Source organism: Carlito syrichta, unplaced genomic scaffold, assembly GCF_000164805.1.
Source record: "Carlito syrichta isolate Samal-C Ts95f unplaced genomic scaffold, Tarsius_syrichta-2.0.1 Scaffold311120, whole genome shotgun sequence".
NCBI lineage: Eukaryota > Metazoa > Chordata > Mammalia > Primates > Tarsiidae > Carlito > Carlito syrichta.
The window spans coordinates 24,821-47,971 of NW_007255216.1; the positions used below are offsets into that span (position 1 = coordinate 24,821).

General features: G+C 41.7%; 1 protein-coding gene across 1 annotated transcript; it reads right to left on the reverse strand.

The window, feature by feature from the left end:
* Positions 1–259: 259 nt before the first annotated feature.
* Positions 260–12,736, reverse strand: BCL2A1 (BCL2 related protein A1). Its single transcript, XM_008068503.2, has 2 exons — positions 12,038–12,736; positions 260–447 (listed from the first exon to the last, which is right to left on the reverse strand). Exons 1-2 carry the CDS (start codon positions 12,458–12,460, stop codon positions 340–342), a joined length of 531 nt encoding a protein of 176 aa, XP_008066694.1. The 5' UTR covers positions 12,461–12,736; the 3' UTR covers positions 260–339.
* Positions 12,737–23,151: the final 10,415 nt, after the last annotated feature.

Genomic DNA, 23,151 nt, shown 5'->3' on the forward strand with positions numbered 1-23,151 from the left:
GCAGACCTCAACCACTGTGCAGTCTAGCCTAGTGACACAGAGAATGACTTCTGGGTAAGGAACAGACCTTTAAGAAAGAGTGTGCCATAAGGCAGAAAAGACATCACCTTTCTGGTCATCACTCCGTAATTCAGTACCTGTCTCCTGATTGAGCTTTTGCTGCATTTTCAGCAGACAAAAATTAAGATGCAAATTGCATATAGAGAAAAATACATACAATTTCTTTATTAAAATGAAGACAAAATTTCTGTAACTGTGGAAAGTCAAGTTACATCATCAAAGTTGTTTTCTTTAAAAGTAGAAGTAGGCAGGTTTCACAATACAGAATGTCTTTTTGTGTCAGTAATATTGCTTCAGGAGAGACAGCATTTCACAGATCTTTCCTGTAACTTCCAGAAAATTCAGCCAGCCGGATTTGGGCTCAAACTTCTTTACAAAGCCATTTTCCTACGAGAGAATAAATTTAACATTTTTTAAACTAATAGAGACTGTTTAGTGGAATAAAAAGAAACTTTTATTTAAATAATGCAAATAGTTCATCTTCTCTGTACTTTCACCAGTTGAATTTTATTCATCCTCATCATTGTTCTCTACTTCCAATTCTAGACCCTTCTAAAGCATCATTGTCTAACAGAAATATGGCATATATATGACTCTCATTTTTTGCAACAACATTTTTAAAAGTAAAAAAAGAAGGCAAAATTAATTTTCAATAAATAGTCAATTGAACAAATCCAAGATACTATACTAATGTGTAATCAGTATAAAAATCATTAATGAGATATTTTCTTTTCTTTTCTTTTCTTTTTTTTTGAGTTGGAATCTCACTCTGTCACCCAGGCTGGAGTTCAGTGGCATGCTCAGGGCCACCCCAGTGTCAACCTGCTGGGTTCCGGTGATCCTTCCGCCTCAGCCTTCCAAGTAGCTGGAACTACAGGCATGCGCTACCATGCCCGGCTAATTTTTTATTTACTGTAGAGAGACTTCTCACTAAGTTGCCCAGACTGGTCTCGAACCCCTGGGCTCAGGCAATCCACTCGCTTCAGCCTCCCAAAGTGCTGGGATTACAGACTGAGCCACCAAGCCCGGCCCTATTCTTTTTTTCATACCAAATTTTCAAAATTCAATGAGTGTTTAGTACTTAGAGCACATCTTAATTCAGACTAGCCACATTTCAATTCCAATAGCCACGGGTGACTAGTGACCATCATGTTGGACAGCAAGCACAGCTCTAGAAGATAGATTCATTTTTTTTCTCTTTCTCATTCAATTGCCTAAATACATTGATTTCAATGTATTTATATTGGTAATGTAAATTGCATTATGTTGTATTTGTATTGTATCGACAATCATAAGGACTCACAATAAATCCAAATTAAACCGCTTGAGTCTATGAAAAGTTTATGATGATTTCTGTTACAATTCATCTTCTTTGTGATCAGACATAGTTTGCTTAAAAATAAGATAACCAGGCCAGACATGGTGGTTCATGCCTATAATCTCAGCACTTTGGCCGAGGTGAGAGGATTGCTTGAGCCCAGGAGTTCAAGACTAGCCTGGGCAACATAGTGTGACCCTGTCCCTACAAAAAATTAAAACATAAGCTAGGTGTGGTGGCACACACCTGTAGTCCCAGCTACTTAGGAGGCTGAGGCGGAAGCATCACCTGAACTCGGGAAGTTAAGACTGTCGTGACCCGTGATTGTGCCCCTGCACTCCAGCCTGGGCAACACGGTAAAGACTCCAACTCAAAACCAAAAAAATGAACTTGACACTGTATGTAGTTAAGTTACACTCTATAATTATAGAACATTCTCACTGAAAAATACCTCTGAGATAATTTACCCTAATGCCCTCTCTTTTTAACAATTGAGGAAATTGAAGCCCAGAAAAAAAAAAAAGCTATCTAAGATTACAACTCCATAATGCCTGGACCTGGATCAGAATGCAAATACTCTACTTTCTACTCCAGATATTTCCAAACAAATGCCAAAAGGATTAGAAAATTGTTAAGATAATTTTCTAAAATGTTCATGCAGCAAACATTTGCTCTGCATCTTGCAAGTTCCAGAACCCAGGACCACGAATGCCTGCAAGCATCTCCCAGCCTAGTGTGACTAATACTGGAAAGTAAACCAAGCATAATTCTTTGGGAGCTCTGCAGGGCTCTGGAATCATCTCTGAGAGCATCCCTGGCAGAGCAGATGAAGACCAGACTGGGGAATTTTCCACTTGAAAGATTGCCTGAGGAAGCCATTTCTGGGTACGTGTGAAGGCGAAGTTGTGATCTGAGGCACACTGTCACGCCCTGACAGAGGGAGGAAATTGTCTCCTCTCTTCTTCCGCCCCCATACATTCTAGGTATGTATCCACTTCATTGCTCCTTTTCCTAGAATTTTCATAAACCCCATATTTGGCAAGTATAATGAGACCCTCTAAAATGATTTTTTATTATTATGACAATGAGCAACATCTATTGTGATTACGCAGTTAACATGTCATCTTATATACATTCAACTTCTAAAGGAAGGATAGTGAACAAAAGGGGAAAAAAAGGACAAATTCAGCTAGATGAAGACTAAATTTTTTCTAAAAGCTAAAATTAAAAGAACAGTAGGCTAGGAAAATATTTACATTTCCCACGAAAGTGTTCATTCAACTGGAAGAGAAAATCATCAAGTCCTTAAAAATAAAAAGGGGAAGGCCATCGAAAAAAGAGGTAGAAATCATTAACAAATATATGGGAAAAAACTCAACATAACCAGCACATAAAGAAATGTACATTTTAACACATAATTATTTTTTTAGACCTACTAAATTGGCCTTGTTATTTTAAACCTATTAAACTCTCAAAATTATTTTTAATGGTATTACTCAATATTGATAAGGTTGTTGTGACATTGTTCCATTGATAGAATCCTTTTGGAAAGCAAATACATATTCTAATATGTCTGAGTACTGTGATTATACTCATGTATTATGAGACAGTCATTCTACTGTTAGAAACTTATCATGAGCCAGTCTTCTAAAACATGGGGGGATGGGGGGCCAAAGGGTAATACACCCATGTTCAGTATCGAAGCAATATTTCTAAGGGGAAACTGAAACAAGCCAAATGTCTAGCAATTGGAAATCAGTTAAGTAAATGGTGATACAGCAAATTCGTGGAATATTCTTTAGACATTAGATCTGTTAACATGGAATGTATAAAGCAGTGTTGAAAATATTTATAATATAATGTCATATGAAAAAGTTCTTATGCACACCCTAATTATAATTGCATGTGTCTGCATGTGGACTTGTTAGGTTAGTGGGAGTCATTTTTCTTCTTTTCAAAATATTTTTTCAAATAGATTCATTCCAAAAATATTTCCTTTAATGATGCAATCTGTATCTTAAAATCATCATGTAAAAATAAATATACAAATAAAACTTTTATATCCTGTCAGAAATGTGGTCCTACAGAAGGAATGCTCAGGTCTGATTATTTCTGGGAATAGGGATAGTTTGTTAAGTTCAGCTACCTTGCTTTCAAGACAGCCCAATGCCTAAGGTAATATATTATATCAATAATCCAAAGGAATGTTTAAGAGATAGAGGCAATTGACATACTAGTCCCAATTCTCTGGAGATTATTCATTTACTATTCATTCAAGCAAAATTAATTGAGCATTGACCACATGCCAGGTACTCTTTAAAACAGGGATCCCCAGGCCCCAGGTCACATACTGGTACCTGTCTGTGCTGTTAGGAACCTGGTCACACAGCAGCAGGTGGGCAGCAGGTGAGTGAGTAAAACTTCATCTGTATTTACAGCTGCTCCCCATTGCTCACATTACTGCCTGAGCTCCACCTCCTGTCAGATCAGCACAGCATTAGATTCTCATAGGAGCGTGAACCCTACTGTGAACTCTACATGTGAGGGATCTAGGTTACACACTCCTTATGAGAATCTAATGCCTGATGATCTGAGGTGAAACTGAGGCAGTGATGCTAGTGCTGGGGAGCGGCTGCAAATATAGATTAACATTAGAAGTGAGGTTTGACTGCACAGAGACTATAATAAATCAATTGCTTGCAGACTCATATCAAAACCCTATCAGTGAGTAGCAAGTAAGTTGATGGACTTCAATTGTACAGCTGCATCTGGTGGCAGGTTTTAAGTCAGAATCCAACATTTATTTTAGTCCACACATGGCCTGCCCATTATTTTATTTACCACCTCCCTTCATGCCTCTTTTTTTTAAATGGTGAGTTGTATAATTATTTTATCATATATTATAATGTAACAATAATAGAAATAAAGAGCACAATAAATGTTATGTGCTTGAATTATCCTGAACCATCCCCTCACCCCAGTCCATGGAAAAATTGTCTTCCATGAAAAGGTTGGAGACTGCTGCTTTAAAGTACTAAAAGCATAGTGGTAAACAAAGCATACAGGATCCCTGACAGTATAAATTCCTGTCACAGAGACAGACAATAAATAGACAAGTAAATCCATATGTAGTGGGATGTCCAGTCATGAAAACTATTAGGAAGCAAATAGAGCCAATAGGGAGCTAGAGGGAGGGAGTGGTACTATCTTAGATGGGGTCTCTGAGGAGATAACCTTGGAACAGGGATCTGGGTGAAAGGAAGAAAGGAACCATGCAAAATTCTAGGGGAAATTATTTCAGGCAGAGGCACTAGCACATGTGAAGGCCCTGGGGTGGAATGTGCTTTGCTTATCCAGCGAGGCTGGAGCTATGAGGGTACCAGGAGGGATTCATAGAAAATGAGATTTGAGGGCCGGGCTCGGTGACTCAGCCTGTAATCCCAGCACTTTGGGAGGCCGAGACGAGTGGATTGCCTAAGCCCACAGGTTCGAGACCAGCCCGGGCAACTTAGTGAGACTTTGTCTCTACAATAAATCAAAAATTAGCTGGGCATGGTGGCACACACCTGTAGTTCCGGCTACTTGGAAGGCTGAGGCAGAAGGATCGCCTGAGACCAGCAGGTCGATACTAAGCTGGCCGTGAGTGTGCCACTGTATTCCAGCCTGGGCGATGGAGTGAGACTCCAACTCAAAAAAAAAAAATGAGATTTGACTTAGAGGTCAAGTCACATAGAGCTTTGAGTACAGCAGTCAGGACTTTGTATTTTTGTTCCCAGAATAAAGGGGTATGTTGGAGGGTTTTGATTCGGCCAGAACAGGATCTAATTCAAGTGTTTGAAATAATAACTCTGGCTATGTGGAGACAGATCATAGCAGGGGAAGGATGGAGTAGAGAGACTGGCAAATGGCTACCCATGTGGTCAAGTGAAGGAAGAAGGTGGGTGGCCTGGGTACACACACAGCATTTTGAAGGGGCAACCAGCAGGCTTAGTTGAAGGATTGGATGTGGGCTGTGAGGGAGGGAGTCAAGGCTGACTCCCAAGGCTAGAGAGCTGGCCCTTCTGGAACTTTCCTTGAGGACCCCTCGGGGAAAGAGTTTTTCCTTAACTCCAGAGTCAGTATCACACACTTCTGCCTCACTTGAATGTTTTGCTTTATTTTTCATTAAATAATTTTGAAATCTCAAGTTAAAATTCAAAAGACAGAGAAAAGGAATTTGACCCCCAAATCTATTTAATCAAAGAATATATAAATACTTAATATTATATCACCTAGCTGCCAAGACCTTTACCTTTTGACAACACCGTTGTCACACTAAACGCCCATCATCTACATGTCTCTGTGTGCCTATTTATTTGGTTTCAACTTGACCAGACTATTGTTTAGAGCAAGAAAATAAAAAAGAAAAGAAAAATCTCTTGGCCTACTTCTGATAACCCAAGCTTTCCTATGATGGTGACTTGGAAAGCACCAACTCTGACTGTACATCCCCACTTTCAAAGGGGCTAAGAATTATATATTTAAACTTGGAATTTCCCGTAGAGCCCTCGGAGTTGCATAGTTTTTGACAGTTTATGAAGCACTTTTACAAAAACGTTTTCTAATCCTTTAACTTTCCTTCTAAGGTAGGTATTATCTGCATTAAACGTTATGTATATGATGTTATCATATTATTATATACATACACAAGGAATCTGAGTCTTAGGGGACTTCAGCAAACTATTCAAGGTTACATACAGCGAGTGAGAAAACCAGGATTCAAACCTCCAGTTTCAACATGAGTTCATTCAGTCATTCCATCAGCAAATATGTGCTGGGTACCATCTGTGCAACAGGCCTTATGTTACGCATGAGGCATACAGTGATGTATTCAGTAGACTCAATTCCTCTGTGTGGAGCTGAGGACCAAGGGTTCTTTCTACAGGAGAATGCTTCACTGAAGGGAGTGACAGCAAGAAAGCCACCCAGCTTAAAAGAAAGGACAGTCTCAGGCTGGGCACAGTGGCTCATGCCTGTAATATCAACACTTTGGGAGGCAGAGGCAAGAGGATTGCCTGAGCCCAGGGGTTCAAGACCAGCCTGGGAAACTTGGCAAGATCTCATCTCTACTAAATAAATAAATTAGCCAGGCATGGTGGCATGCACCTGTGGTTCCAGCTACTTGGAAGGCTAAGCTGGAAGAATCACCTGAGTACAGGTCAAGGCTGCAGGGGCCATGAGTGTACCACTGCACTCCAGCCTGGGCAACAGTGTGAGATTCCAACTCAAAAAAAATAAAAGGAAGGAAAGACAGTCCTGAGTGGTAAGACATGAGTTTCATCTCAAGCACTTTTAGATGGTTTTTATTTTATTTTATTTATTATTATTATTATTTGAGTTGCAGTCTCACTCCATCCACACTCATGGCCACCCCAGCGTCGACCTGCTGGGCTTCGGGGATACTTCTGCCTCAGTCCTCCAAGTAGCTGGAACTACAGGCACGCGCTACCATGCCCAATAATTTTTGATTTATTGTAGAGACACTGTCTCACCAAGTTGCCCAGGCTGGTCTCGAACCCGCAGGCTCAGGCAATCCACTCACTTTAGCCTCCCAAAGTGCTAGGATTACAGGCTGAGTCTGAGCCTGGCCTTCAGATGGTTTTTAAAGAACCGTTCTTTCCTCATGAATGCTGAAGACACCTAAAAGTGGCACTGGCTCTTCTGTCAGAGCTTGTGAGAGCCCACCCATTCCAGCAATTCACTTAGCAGAGGGAACAGGAGGAAATAATGGTAAATGTGGAAGAGGAAGAAAAAGAGAGATGAAGCTGCAAGTAAATGGAGGGAGGGTAAAAAGGGAGGGAGAGAGGGAGGGAGTTAGAAAAAAGGAAGGAAGGAAAGAGGGAAGGAAGAAGGGAGGGAGAGGAGGAGGGAAGGGAAGTGAGGAAGGAAGGGAGGAAGGAAGAAAGGAAGGTTGGTTGAGATGATAAAAATGAGAAAGAAGAAGGAATAAGATTATATGTCTCACTACTGATACCAGTCCTACTTTTTCCCTTTAGGGCATCTATTTTACATGGTAACTCACATCTGATTGTCTTTTTCATGTAACTTATGGAGAGTAAACTTATTTAATCAGATTCTCTCAATGGAAGCTACATAACGCTACTACTACTACTAATAACCCTAAACTTGTAATGCATATCCATTTGCAGGAATTGTTCTAGGTGCTTTGCATGTATTAACTGATTTGATCCCTCTACCAGACCGAATCAGATAGGTTGCAATATTCTTCTGGTTTTACAGATGAGGAAACAAAGTTTAGGGAAGTTAAGTCACTTGTACAAATTACACAGGGAGTCTGGAAGTGAACCCAGGTCTGTCTGATTCAGAATTGGGTCCCTGAAGAGCTATGTTGTGCTCACATACTGCATTCTTGATTCAAATGTTTTCATAAAGTCTCTGGGCACTTTTAAAATTAAATTAAATTATAGATTGTGTTTTTTGGATTTTTTTTGTGGGGTGTTGAGTTGGAGTCTCACTCTGTCACCTAGGCTGGAGTGCAGTGGCACATTCACAACTACTCCCGCATTGACTGGCTGGGCTCTGTCGATCCTTCCACCTCAGTCTTCCAAGTAGCCAGAACTACAGGAGCATGCTACCACGCCCGGCTAATTTTTTATTTATTGTAGAGACAAGGGCTCACCAAGTTGCCTGGGCTGGTCTTGAACCCACAGTCTCAGGCAATCCACTCACCTCAGCCTCCCGAAGTGTTGGGATTACAGGCTGAGTCACCGAGCCCAGCCAAGATTGTGTGTTTTATGGGCAGTTATTTTACTTATTTTATTTTTTTAGAGTTTTTCAGAAGCATAGAAACTGAGAAGCTGGTTCTCATATCTTGATAAAGTTGTAGGCTAGGCATGGTGGCTCATGTCTGTCTATAATCCTAGCACTTTGGGAGGCCAAGCTGGGAGGATCACTTGAGATTAGGAAGTTTTCAAGACCAGCCTGGGCAACATAGTGAGACCTTGTCTCTACAAAAAAAATTAAAAATTAGCCAGATGTGGTGGCACATTCCTGTAGGTCCAGCTACTCTGGAGGGTAAGGCAAGAGGATTTTTTGAGCACAGGAGTTTGGGGCTGCACTGAGCTATGATCATGTCACTGCACTCCAGTGTGGGTGACAGAGTAAGACCTTGTCTCAAAATAATAATAATAATAATAATAATAAAGTTATGAATACCTCCTCTATTCTTCTCCCCTTTTTGCGGGCCACCTGATTCAACTAGCATAGGCATGTGATTGTGCCACTTCCCCTGAGATGAATCATCCAAGAGTAAATTCATTCATTTGAGCATGTTTATCAACATCACTATCAAAAGAAGATAACAGTTTGCCATGCCAGTATGTCCTGACTTTAAAAAGTGCTGCCTGTCATTAACATAACCAATGTCTCACATGAGCTGGGAAAGGAGTACTGAGATTGCTGTGAAATGATATCTTCAAGAATGTTCTATCATGTCTGTGACCTGAGATATGCTTGTGAAAAAGTGAAGAGCTTGGAACTTTTAGGAAAGCTGAGTGTGTGTGTGTGTGTAGGTAATGTGTATGTGTTTCTCTATCCACTCAGGATAGGTTAATTCTGCTACACTCATGTCTCATTCACCATCCCTCAGAAGATGAGCACACTTCTAGAAATTCTCAGAGATAATCCCACACCTTCTGCTGATTGTGAGCTCCAGGAACTCACAAAATTTATTGTGAAAAAGTTAAAATAAAAATTTTTGAGTCAGGGTCTTACCCTGTCACCCAGGCTACAGTGCAGTCCCACAATCATGGCTTACCATAGCTTCCAACTCCTATGCTTAAGCAATCCTCCTGCTTCAGCCTCCCAAGTAGCTGGGTATAAAGGTGCATGCCTCCACATCCACTATGTTGCCCAGGCTGGTCTCAAACTCAAGTGATCCTCCTGCCTCCTCCTCCCAAAGTGCTGGGATTACAGGCATGAAGCACCGTACTTAGCTGTAAAAGTTAAATTTTTAAGCAACATTTACTCAGTGCATGTATGCTCCAAGTAGTGAGCATGGGAATACAGTCCAAGCCTACATATAGCCTGCAAACTAGTATTTTTCTACAGGTTTATATGTGGGTCTCCATGCTGGAGAACATTTGCCTTCCCCTGAAACCAACACAGTGCAGCTGACACTTCCATCAGTCTTCCGGTATAACTTCCGACAGCTAAGCAGAAGAAAACATGACCAAACATCTCACATGCCTTGCCCAGCCCGAGTCAGGCTGAGTTAGAAATAAAAGTTCCAGAAAGAAGGTAATTGATAAAGAAAAGGAGTTACAGTAAGGTCTATCATTATGTAGAAAGACTTTAAACGAAATGGAAAAGCCATCAAGTAAGAGATTAATAAATTTGATTGCAGCAAACTTTTAAGCCTTTACAATGACTGACAACATCTTTAGATTTTGGATTGCTTTTTTTTTGAGTTGGAGTCTCACTCCATCGCCCAGGCTGAAAGTGCAGTGGCACACTCATGGCCACCCCAGCGTCAACCTGCTGGGCTCAGGCGATCCTTCCTCCTCAGCCTTCCAAGTAGCCGGATCTACAGGCGCGAGCTACCACACCTGATTAATTTTTTGTTTATTATAGAGACGAGGTCTCGCCAAGTTGCCAGGGCTGGTCTCGAATCCACAAGCTCAGGCAATCCACTCTCCTTGGCCTCCCAAAGTGCTGGGATTACAGGCTGAGCCACTGAGCCTTACCAACATCTTTAGTTTTAAAGGATAATCAGCAAACTAGAAGATATCCTCCATATAAATAAAAATAATTTTCATCCAGAATAGTCAAAGAATTCCTACAAATGGAGAAAAAGACAAAAGAAAACGGGCAAAGGATAGAAACAGTTGATTCCTTAAATAAGAATTACAAATGGAATTGTACCCCCACATCTTTTAAATAAATAAATAAGAATTACAAATGGTCAGTAAACCTATGAAAATACGCTCAACATGAAAAGAATCTTAATCTTACCAGTGACCAAGAAAACAAGAAGTAAAACAAGATAAACTAGGTATTTTTTCGACCCCCAAAGTGGGGAAATTATGACAGATTGCTACAACCTAATGTCCATCCACTAATGTTAGTGGGCTGGGGCAAGGAGAAATGTCAGATACTGTAACAAGCTGCTGATGGGAGTGTAACTTGATAGATGGAGTCACTTTGATGAGTGAGGATCTAGTAAATTTTCAAATGTACATACACTCCAGCAGTTGTTTTGTTTTTGCTTTTGTTTTTAGTTGGAGTCTCACTGTCACCCAGGCTGGAGTGCTCTCACAGCCACCGCAGCCTCAACCTGCTGGGTTCAGGCAATCCTTCCGCCTCAGCCTTCCAAGTAACGGGAACCACAGGCGCATGCCTCTACACCCAGCTAATTTTTGTTTTTTATTGTAGGGATGAGGTCTCACCAAGTTGCCCAGGCTAGTCAATCCCCCCGGCTCAGACAATCCTCTCACCTCAGCCTCCCAAAATACTGGGATTACAGGCATGAGCCACCACACCCAACATTTCTATAAACCAACATCCACCCTAGAAAAACACACATGTGCACAAGAGAAGGTACATAAAAGATATCCAGTGAGGTATTATGTGTGATAGCAAATTCTGGAAATTACGTAAATAGCTACCAGTTAAGAAATGGCTGGATACTTGACAGTATTTTCATTCAGCAAGATATATACAGTACTCTTAAATATACTATATTAAATATCTTTGAGTGAAAAAATAGCTACAGAGTAAGTACCATGTACTATTTTCAAATATAAATTTGTTTTCTTTTATAAAGAAGTACTATGGGTGTTTTCTATAGATATATTCAGTGGACATGTTTTGCATGTAAACGATAATAGTGGTTACCTTTCAGAAGAGGTGAGGACCAGGATTGGGGTTGGAGAGAGGATCCCTGGGCACATTAGTGCTTTAAAAGAATAAGCATTAAGTGTATCAAGAGATAAAGGACAGTGTGTCCATCCAGCTGTGAAAGTTTCTTAGCAACAAGAGTTTTCAGCACAGGCTCCTACTCAGTCGTGGCTTTTTGAGATGCTGATAAATAAAGTACATTCTTATTTGAAAATTATTGAATAAAGGTTCTTCCTGGTTAACAAATTTTAACAGCCCAGAATTTGTTATATGAGAAAACTGCAAAAAAAATCGATTTGTAGGCAATGAACTTGCAAAAATTTACACCTGTCTTTTGCAACCTAATAAAACACTTAAATATAGCAGCATCTAACAGCAAGTCTTTCTGTGCTAATTCTACATTGTCATGACAACCCTAGCAACAGCTAAGTACTAGATTAGAGTGTCTGCACTGCTGATTCAGAAGATGCAGAAGAGAGGTGCTCTCTGAGTCCCCAGACCTCACTATTGTAATTTATACTGCTAGGAATAAAAGCTGGAAACTAATCTTTTCCAACAATAAAGTTTTAGGAGTCATTAAAATGAGCCAGAAAGCATATTTTTATATTGAAAATTAAAACAAGCCACCCAAGGAAAATAGTATTCTTAGGGAGATGTGTTGTTGTATTGTTTTAATTAGCAAGAAAAATCTCAATTAGCAAGGAAAATCTCAATTTCTATTTCACAGTAAAGAGCAATAAAGAATTTTTTCATCACACATACCCAGCCTCCATTTTGCCTTATCCATTCTCCTGTGTTATTTATTATGAACTCAGCAACAAAATAAGAGATCTCCTTGTAAGTATCCATATCCGGGGCAATTTGCTCTCGTAGAAGTTTCTTGATGAGAATACCTCCGAATGCAAATATGGTCACAATCCTTCCCCAGTTGATGATGCCATCTTCAAATTCCTTTTCCATCACTTGATTAAATATTGTTCTGGCAGTGTCTACAGATACAATATTAAAATTGTCCAAGCATGGTTTCAGATTTTCTTCAACTTCTTTTTGGACTGAGGAGGCAAGGTTCTGTAGCACTCTGGATGTTTTGCTTGGACTCGATGCAGGTTGTGGTATCTGCAGGACAAATTGCAGATAGTCCTGAGCCAGTCTGTGGATATATCCAAACTCACAGTCAGTCATCATCTATCTGGTGGAGAGCAAAGTCTTGAGCTGGGTCACCTGGAAGCTGTTGAGGCAGTTTGATGTGAACACTCACTGAGCTTAGCAGGGTTATGACACATGATGATATATGAAGGTCAGCGGAATTTCTGTTTGCATCATGTTATCGTATCCTTCCTCCCAGTCCCTTTCATGCGTAGGCTGTGTGTGAGAGAGAAAGTTCAAATGTGAAAGAGGAAAATGTTTCTGAGAAGCCACTTCCTCATCCTGTGATTAATTCAGCTTTAAATCTGCAAGGATGTGGAGGATCCTTGTACATGGTTGGTGGGAATGCACAGTGGTGCAACCCTGGTGAAAAGTTTGGTGGTTCCTCAAAAGTTAAATATAGAATTGTCAAAAGACCTAGCAATTCCATTCATAGTTAATTGTCAAAAGACCTAGCAATTCCATTCATAGTTAATTGTCAAAAGACCTAGCAATTCCATTCATGGCTAATTTTTTCATTACTGTAGAGACGCGGTCTCGTCAAGTTGATGGGGCTGGTCTTGAACTTGCAGGCTCAGGCAATCCACTCGCCTCAGCCTCCCAAAGTGCTAGGATTACGGGCTGAGCCACTGAGCCCGGCCTACTCTAGAATTTCTGATAGAAAACAAAGTCCTGCTTGAAGTCTCACTTAACTCGCATTCATAAGTCAGGTAAACTATCCAATGTATGGATCAGAAATTCTGGGACCAGAAAGAACACTGAACTTTGAGTCAGAGGATCTGGACTCAGTCCTAGCCAACTCCCTCTGCCCTTACTCACTATGTGCCCTGGGTCTGTGCTTCATCTGTAAAACAAGACCATCCATCTTGATCTCAAAGGGTTAGGTGAAGTTCAAAGATCTGATGTATGTAAAGCACCTATCATCATGCCTGGTAAAATGCAGGTACTTAATCAATGCTAGTTCCCCATTGTCATTTATGGTCTAAGGAGGAATTTGACTTCCCAGTCATCTCTTTACCTTGCAAGAATATCACTTCATAAGTGCACAGTTTGAAATGAAATTCAAATCTCATTTTATTTCGCTTTGGCAGCAATTCTGAGAAAAGGTTTGCAGTAGGTGGAAGAAAAATGAGACAATTCATGGTCCCTGGAGAAATTGAATTCACTTTTTTTTTCCCATCCACCTATGGAGTGACTTTGATTATTTCCATCAGTGTCTATGAACAGTTGCAAACAGGAAAAAAGATTTATATTTAATGTATTTCTGAACTATCATCATAAGGTTAAGGAGAAAAGGATAGGTGCTGCTTAGGATGCTGTTAATAGGGTGACAGCTGTGAAAACGCACCACTCAGACATGTTGCAAGAATGTAATTGACGATGGGCCCCAGCCCAGGTGTTCTGAATCTACCACAGCTTTGGGCTAAGGCCACACTGCCCACAGGCTGCTCCCAGCCAATGACTGAGCAAGGCAGGACTACCAAGACCCATTCCTGTAAATCAGCCTTCTTCGACTGGTCACTTTGGTTCACTGACCCCTTCAGCTTTGTGGAAACTTCCTTAGAATGCATTGTCATGGCAAACTCACCTTACCCCTTCCCCCTCCCTTCCTTCTCTCCTTCTCAGAGTCAGTACTGCATTGTGGTCTGACAGCTTTGTGGCCTCTTCTTCCTCCCTCCCTATTTTCCCTCACAGGTATTTTCTCCCATAAATCTCTTACACATCTTTGGAGAACCCAGCCTGAGGGGGGACCTGTATAGAGCAAAGGAGCATATAAAAGTGTGGTCAAGCCACTGCTCCAGGATCTCCCCTGGGAAAGTTCTCCCATGCCCTCCAGATGGTAGTTGTTGGCCCACAGGAGCACGAAGTCAGGAGCAGGCTGCTTTTCTCCTCAGACCATTTTCAAGCATCCTAAGAACCCCCATATAATGGGAAGGTTGAGTTTTCTCCCTCATTACATTCCCCTGGTGTTGAGAATTCCCAAAAAATAATAGAAGCAAAAAGGGTACCCAATCTCAAACCAGGCAAAATGGGAACCAAAGGGAGGCCCAAACTTTACCTGTATGATGTCTGCTTGTATACCTAATCCTGAATTGCCCCCCACATCTTTAAAATATATATTTTGAAAATAAATAACTAAAATATATCAGCTTGAGTCAAAGATAATAATAATAATAATAGAAGCATGTGACTTAAGAGTTGCACTTAAGCATTCTGAGGTCAAGTTCTATCTTTTTTCTATCTCCACTCATGCCCAAACTTGAACCCAGGAAAGGCAGGTACAGCAGTTGATCTTTGTTAAATAAATAAAATACACGGCTGGGCATAGTGGCTCAAGCCTGTAATCCCAGCATTTTTGGGGACCAAGGCGGAGGACTGCTTTAGCCCAGGGGTTCGAGACCAGCCTCAGCAATTGGTGAGACCTCGTCTTTACAATAAAATAAAAAAATTAGCCGGACATGGTAGCGCATGCCTGTTGTTCTGGCTACTTGGAAGGCTAAAGTGGAAGGATTGCCTGGGGTTGCCATGAGTGTGCCACTTACTCCAGCCTGAGCGATGGAGTGAAACTCCAACTCAAAAAACTAAATAAAAATAAAATTAAATTAAATTAAATACACATATCACAACTGGGCCAGCCATATTTAGGGCTTTATATTACTGATCTTCTGGATCCCAAAAGGAGTTACTTTAGAAAGTCTTACATGTTGTGGCCTTTTTAGTTTATTTTGGGAAGTTTCCAAATAATCACTTTTCAAGGATAGGTGAGAAAGACAGAGATAAAGTCCTTTCCCCAAAAAAGAAGAATTATTTATTTGTATACAAAGTGCAAAAGAACTGGTATGGGGTGGGGTGGAGGGAAGCATGAGTCAGAGACAAGTCACTGGCCATGAGCCAGGTATGAAGACATAAGGGGCAGCCTTTCTCAATGCCGCTACAGTCTAAGGCTGCATTCACCAGGGTCTAGCACGCAGGCCCATGAAAACCAGCTCATGGTTCCCCATTCTCTGACCTGCTCTGTCAATGCACAGAATTTTGTATGAAATTAAGGGTTCTAGCCTGGGTAACTTGGCAAGATCTCATCTCTACAGTAAATCAAAAAAGAAAATTAGCCAGGCATCATGGTGCACACCTGCGGTTTCAGCTACTTAGAAAGCTGAAGCGGAAGGCCTAAGTCCAGCAGGCCGAGGCTATAGTGACCATGAGCATGCCACTGCACTCCAGCCTGTGCAACAGAGTGAGACTCCTATTCAAAAAAAGAAAGAAAGAAAGAAAGAAAGAAAGAGAGAGAGAAATTAAGGGTCTACCCCAAGTATCCTCTGTGGAAGTCAACCAGAATGGATGGGGTCTGGAAACCATTAGTGTATCCAATTATTCCATAAGCATACATTAAACGGCTACTATGTATCATGGACTGTGTTTGGTGATGACAATAAAAATTCCTGCCCTTAAAAAATTTTTAATCTACAAGGAGCTATACCATATTATAGGCAGTCAAAGAACTGCAGAAGGAAATGTTTAAAAGAGATCTCGGCCATAGCTCCAAATTCAAAGACCCTCCCTGGAATCCTAGGTAAAGCCATGAAACCAGATCTGCAGACCCCGCAACAATTCTGAGGTTCTGGGAAACGCGTGTGACACTGATCTACTGTGGGCTGAAGGGGCAGATATTGGGGTGAGGGATGATGACAGAAGATGGCTTACCAAATCTGCTCACACTTAACAAGTATCTATGACCCAACCAAAGTTTTCTCTATGGTTGTTTTATCCAGAAGTTTCTACTGAAGAAGCAGGACATCCTATCCAGACCTGAGGGAATATTTAGTATTTGTCATGAGAATAATGATAAGAAGAATATGAATCATGCCAATAATCAATTGACAACAGCTTCCATGTGTCAATTGCTTTGGACTCCATGGTTGCAATTATTATACATATATGTGAACTACAACCTCATGCATATTCATTGTGCTTACATGAATTGCCATGTTTATGCACATATGTTCCAAGTATCCATTCCTTTGGTAACAGTCCACTTCCCAAACCTTAGTGGCTGAAAACAATACTTGTGGATTTTGCTCATGAACCTGAAATTGGGCAGGACTCAATAGGGATAATTGATCTCTGCTCCACACTGTCTGGGGCTTGACCAGGATGACGCAAACTGCTGGGGCTCTGCTCTGCTCTGACCAGAGACCAGACAATGGTTGACAGAGGGTGAGTTTTGATAAGGAATGAGAGGAAAGCACTGAAGCCACCCATGCTGATGAGTAGTCAGAAGAACCCACACTCCAGGACAAGGTGCGTGACCTCAGAGAGGAACGACTGAGGCCAACTTCTCCTTTCCCCAAAAGCGGAACAACCTGACATTGGCTGGGCTTTTGGCTGTCTCAGAGGAGACAGCCCAGGGGAGCTCCTCTGAGCTTATCAGGACTGCTTCCCTCTTGTAAGGCCTTAACCAGGGTAAATTCCTGTAGAGGAGAATGATCTTCAATAGTAACACAATCATAACATAAAGGGGAGGGAGAAACAGGCACAAGAAGCTACCTGCATGTCCTCCTGTGATCCCCCTTGGTCCCATGGGGCCAAACCTTGATGGTCACAAAACACAGCAGAGGAAAATTCCCCGCCTCTGTTAAGAAATGCCAGAGACTTCGGTGGGAGCTTGGTTTCTATCTGAAGAGACATTTCCGGGAAACCCCATGAGCCCAACATGCAAGCAGGACATCCCCCCAGTTTTCTCTTGTATGTGGGAGTAAGGTTTTATTTTTATTTTTTGTTTAATTATTTATTTTTGAGTCAGAATCTCACTCTGTTGCCCAGGCTGGAGTGCAGTGGCATGCTCACGGCCACCAGCAGCCTTGACCTACTGGGCTCAGGCAATCCTTCTGCCTCAGCCTTCCAAGTAGCTAGAACCACAGGCATGCGCCACCACGCCCAGCTAAATTTTTGTTTTATTGTAGAGATGAGGTCTCGCCATGTTGCCCAAGCTGATCTTGAACCCCTGGGTTTAGGCAATCTTTTCACCTTGGCCTCCCAAAGTGCTGAGATTACAAGCATGAGCCACTGCACCTGGTGGGAGCAAGGTTTTAGAGGATACTGGAGAGAGCAGCTAGTTGTGAACCAAGGCGCTGAGAGGTAGGGAGCGAAGGAGAGAAGTGTCACTGAGCCTGATGAGTGGGGCAGAATGTTTTTGTTGTTGTTGTTATTGTTTTTGAGTTGGAGTCTCACTCTGTTGCCTAGGCTGGAGTGCAGTGGCATATTCATGCCACTCCAGTGTGGGCCTGCTGGGCTCCGGTGATCCTTCTGCCTCAGCCTTCCAAGTAGTCAGAAATACAGGCACGTGCTACCATGCCCGTCTTATTATTATTATTATTATTTACTGTAGAGATAAGGTCTCGTCAAGTTGCCCAGGCTGGGCTTGAACCCGCAGGCTCAGGCAATCCACTCTCCTCGGCCTCCCAAAGTGCTGGGATTGAGATTGAACCACCAAGCCTGGCCCAGCAGAATGTTTTAACTAGGCCCATAGAGGAGGCAAAGAAGATGAAGGAGGAAGGAGGTGAGAAAAAGCCAGGGGGAGGCTGAGATTATGGATGGTCCCTTATGAGATAGCATATCTGAGTGCAACTTATTAAGTCACTAATCTGGTCCCTTCCATCCCCTCCCGCACACTGTGCCTGCAGGTGAAGAGGAGCTCCAACTCCTAAAAGGCCCTCCAACTCAGCATCCCCAGTCAACCTAATCTTACCCCACTCCAGTCCCTGCTGTGACACCGCCAAGCACTTTCCTGGGACCTGCAATTTGTTGCTCCTCTTGGCTATGACAGCAATGGCTTTTCTCTTTCATTCCTGTGTCTTGACATCTCCGTATTCAAGGCTCAGTCAATAAAGTCTCCCTTCTTCACCCCAGCCAGGACAAGTCTCTGTGTGGGGTATGCTCCCACAGGAATGTGTGCCTGTATAGCACAAGTCTCATGGCATGTCTTGTGCTCTTGCTATTGTGCTGTTTTGTACCCTTTGCTGGACTCCAGGCTGGCAGCTTTCCTAGGAAGAGGCCTGTCTTATTTACCTTAGGTTGCTTCAGAAGTCACAGTGACTGGCACGTGCTAAGCACATGATAACTGTTGACTGGAGTCCATTAGTATTGTGGCCAGTGATGTCCAGTACTTGTTCCGCTTCATAATCAGGCTGACACTGTAGCTGAAACTATATTAGATTTCCTGTTAAGTTTTACTTCTCAAAGCAGAAGCAAAATGATCTTTTCTTTCCCCAAATGTCATCTGGGGGGAAGTACAAGAGCAAAGCCTATTTGAATAGGACCTTTAAGTGATTTGGGCAGAGAACCTTGGACTTTCCACTGCCCCAAATGGAACGGTGAAAGACTCGACACATACCAAAGAAGCAGAAGTTTTCAGTGCCAGGAGCAAACCAGGCCTCTGAAGGGCAATTCTCTGTGAGAGTCGAGGTCTCAGAATATACCAAAGAGAAAGCACAGAGAACTGGCAGCCACTCACTCAGTCAATTACTCAACAGACTTTACTGAGCACTTCCTGCATGCCAGGCCCTGAACTGGGCTCCAGGATATGTTTACAGGGGTTTTGTTTCATTAACAGGATGCTCACATAACAAAGCAGGCTCAGCCACTCACCACTTGTATGCCAAAATAAACGAGCATGAGATGTGGTGGAAGAGGTTTTTATTTCAAAAGCTGGCATGTGAGGAAATGGCCAGACGCATACCTCAAAGAAACCATTTCAGATTTTTAAGCCAAGTGCAAGGGTTTAAAAATAGTAATTTAGGCATGGCACAGTGACTCATGCCTGTGATCCCAGCACTTTGAGAGACCGAGGCAGGAGGATGGCTTGGGCCCAGGAGTTCAAGACCAGTCTGGACAACATAGCAAGACCTCATTTCTACAAAAAATAAGAAATTAGCCAGGCGTGGTGGCACACACCTGTAATCCCAGTTATGCAGGATTATAAAGTGGGAGGACCACTTGAGTCCAGGAGGTCACGGCTGCAGTGAGATGGGATTGTGCCAGTGCACTCCAGCCTGAGTGACAGAGTGAAACCCTGTCTCAAAGAAAAAGGAAAAAAAAGGAAACTTGGTATGTGTATATGGTATAGGGTGTGTGCTGTGATGGCTTATTTTGGGTAGTTGTCCTCCTGGAGGTCTGGTCAGTGTTATCTTAGCTGCAGTGCAAGAGGGTCCCACAGTCAGGCTGTTTTAAGATTAGCCCCTAGGATTTCTAAGCAAGCAGTCAGATAAGTGTACATGATGAAAATAAGTTTCTAAAAACTGTTTCAAGGCTTAAGTTTGAGAAAGAGGGGGAAAAAACTTTAAAATACATCTTAAGTCTAAGATAGTTATGTGCACAGTTCAACGGGGGTGTCATGCACAGTGCCAGAACGTTCAATGGTAGAATGTTAAATGCCATATACTAAATGACAGGAAAGTCCAGCCTGGAGGAGCAACCTGATTAGGCCACCAAACCGGTTCTTATGGGGTAGACAGAATGTCACCAGGGAGAGTACAGCACTGATGAATATATGCGGTGTGAATCCAGAAATATGCTTCTGGTGAGGATGAAATGTAAAATCCAGGGCTGTGGATAAGTTGTGGAAGGTGAGCAGAATTCAGGTCAAAGCAGCCTGTGTGCTGGATTAGATGTTTAGAATTGACTTTGAATAACAAGAGGAGCCGGGCACGGTGGCTCACCCTTATAATCCCAGCAATTTGGGAGGCAGAGGCAAGAGGATTCCGTGTCCAAGGGTTCGAGACCAGCCTGGGCAACTTGGCAAGACCTGCTCTCTACAATAAATAAATTAGTCAGGCATAGTGGTGCACGCCTGTGGGTCAAGCTACTTGGAAGACTGAGGCGGAAGGATCACCTGAGCCCAGCAGGTTGAGGTCCAATTCAAAAAAAAAAAAAAGGAAAGAAAGAAAGAAAAAGAAAAAAGGCCTTGCCGAGTGCAGCCCGAGGTGCTCGTGCAGGGAGAGTGGGCTCCCAGCACTTGACATGGCGGTGGCCACTGCGGCGGCGAAGGGGAACAGGGGTGGCGGTGGCCAGGCCGGGGCCGTCGAAGCCAGCGGTTCACGGAAGAAGAAGGGCCCCGGGCCTGTGGCCACGGCGTACCTGGTCATCTACAATGTGGTGATGATGGCGGGGTGGTTTGTTAGAGAAGTTGGTCTGGTCCGAGCCTCCTGGCTAAGGGTAGCTACCACAGCCTTTATTATTCAATTGAAAAGCCTTTGAAATTCTTCCAAACTGGAGCCTTATTGGAGATTTTACATTGTGCTATAACCTCTGCAGTACTTTGACAAGCTTCACTCCTCCTGCAAGCAGTGTTTTCAGTGTGTGTCTTTTATGTGCTGTCGACAGGCTCTTTCCATGTTCTGCTGGCCTCCTACTCGGGAACGCCACCACCGCTGCCGCCCCCATACAGGGATATGAAAACAGCTGGGCAAAGTCATTTGTACTTTTAACATCTACTGTGTGAACAGCCCTCAGTGGGCCCTTTCTCTTATCTTTTGTCTGCAGTCAGAGTCAGGTACCCCCAAAAGGTTCTTGGTGCCTTGATCATGGGCTCAAGATTCAAAAAGCTAGTCTTTCCTCCAAGTACAGATCAGAGAGAGAGAAAATACTGTTTTCCATTTAAATGCTACTTTAACATTATTTATTGGGCAGATAACATTATAAATATAAAAGTGGAATTCATTTTGATTTTTAAAAATTCCCCTAACTATTCTGCAATTCTAGTCAACGATTTTATCCTTTTTTGCTTCCTTCTAGACCTGGTCTGTGTGTAGTATCTGCACTGTTGTAATTAGAGTGGCTATCATTTGGATTTAGAAGGGTTTTCTCATAAATTTAATAAAATTATTTTCTCTTTTTTCTTTTACATAATCTTAAATGAGTTTATTTTTTCAATAGATAATTCATTCACGTGGTACAAAATTCAAATGCTATAAAAGGATTTACAGCAGAAAGTCAGTCTCTCTTCTACCCCAGCTCCCATGCCATCCAGTATCCTGTCTCTTTCCCAGAGATAGCTGTTTTCTCTTGTTTCTTGTTACATAGCAATATTTTATTTTTTTAAATTTTGATTCTTTCCTTTGGTTTATTAGTTTTGAGAATATTGTGTTGGTTTCCCAGAATCCTCTCATGAAAACCAATGAAAGTGTATAGGGTTTATTTTTCCATATAAAATATGTTTTATTGTTCTTTTTTAAAGTTCAGGGTTTAGTTTTAAATCAGGCAGCAATACCTCTCATCAGATGACATCTCTCTCACCATGTCAAAATGGCTTCAGCTAGCAATTCTTCATTAAATCTAGAAGAAAACACTTTACATTTTGAGAGGGAAAAAAAATCCAGTTTTAAGAACAATTGTCAGTAGTCTGTAATTTAAAGCAAAATGAAGGCTAGTGTTTCATGTTGCTTTATACACTCTTCTCTTTATACAGGAACAGGAATGTAATATTCCTACCTCAGGCGGGCACTAATACTGGCACACACACATACCCTCTCCACAAACAGCACACATCAGAGCATGTCAAAGGGACCGTGAAGGGTTTTGGTTTTGTTTGTTTGTTTGTTTGTTTTTTGAGTCAGAGACTCTGTCATCCAGGCTGGAATGCAGTGGCGTGCTCACAACCACCATAGACTTGACCTGCTGGGCTCAAGTGATCCTTCTGCTTCAGCCTTCCATGAAACTACAGGCATGCACTACCATGCCCCGCTAATTTTTTGATTTATTGTGGAGATGAGGTCTCACCATGTTGCCCAGGCTGATCTCAAATCCGTGGGCTCAGGCAATCCTCTTGCCTCCGACTCCCAAAGTGCTGGGGTTACAGGCATGAACACCACTGCACCTGACTGAATTTTAATTTTTACTTTATCATCATGAACTCATGGATGCTAACACATTTGATGTAATTCAGTCCTTTGTTCTATTCTTTTTGATGGTCACATTGGCCCATCTTTGGCCAGTGGGAGCATCTTCACATTATCTTCTGAATCCTTTTTGTATGAACCTCGGTCATCTTTAATAATTGTCTATTTTCTAGTGTGAAAGACTATTTCAGGCTTATCTTGTATTCACTAGTACTTCTACATTACTACAAAATATCTCATGTAATCAGATGTATCATCATGTTCCTCTTAGTGGAGAATGGTTAGATTGTTCTAATCTTTAAAATTTTATGAATAATTTTCAACCAGTATCTCTTGATTCATATACTTTTTAGTCATTGATGTATGCCCTTAGTATCTCTGTTGATAGACTTTTTAGTCTTATGCCTTAAGTGTACATGTTCATGTGTAATTACTAATTCAAAGTATATGATATTCTTTTAACTCTTAAAAATATTGCCAGATTGAATTGCCAAAGGATTGTGCTCATTTGCAAAATGTGAGTATGGTACTTTCAATACAGTACTAACATTTGGGTTTTATGGAAAAAAAAAAAGAAAAAAGAGGAATCTTTGAAGGGTTTTAAGCAGAAGAGTAACATGGTTCGATCTGCATTTTAGGAAGGTGTTTTTGGCTGGCACTATTTCTAGTGCTTCTTGGGGAAACTAGAGTCAGGAATAACAGAGTTTCTTTTTTAAAATCAATTTTATTAAGGCATAATTTCCCACTTTATTAAATGTATACTTTGATGAGTTTCGACAATTGTAAATACTAATGTAAACACCCCTTTTAAGATATAAAACATTACCACTATCTCAA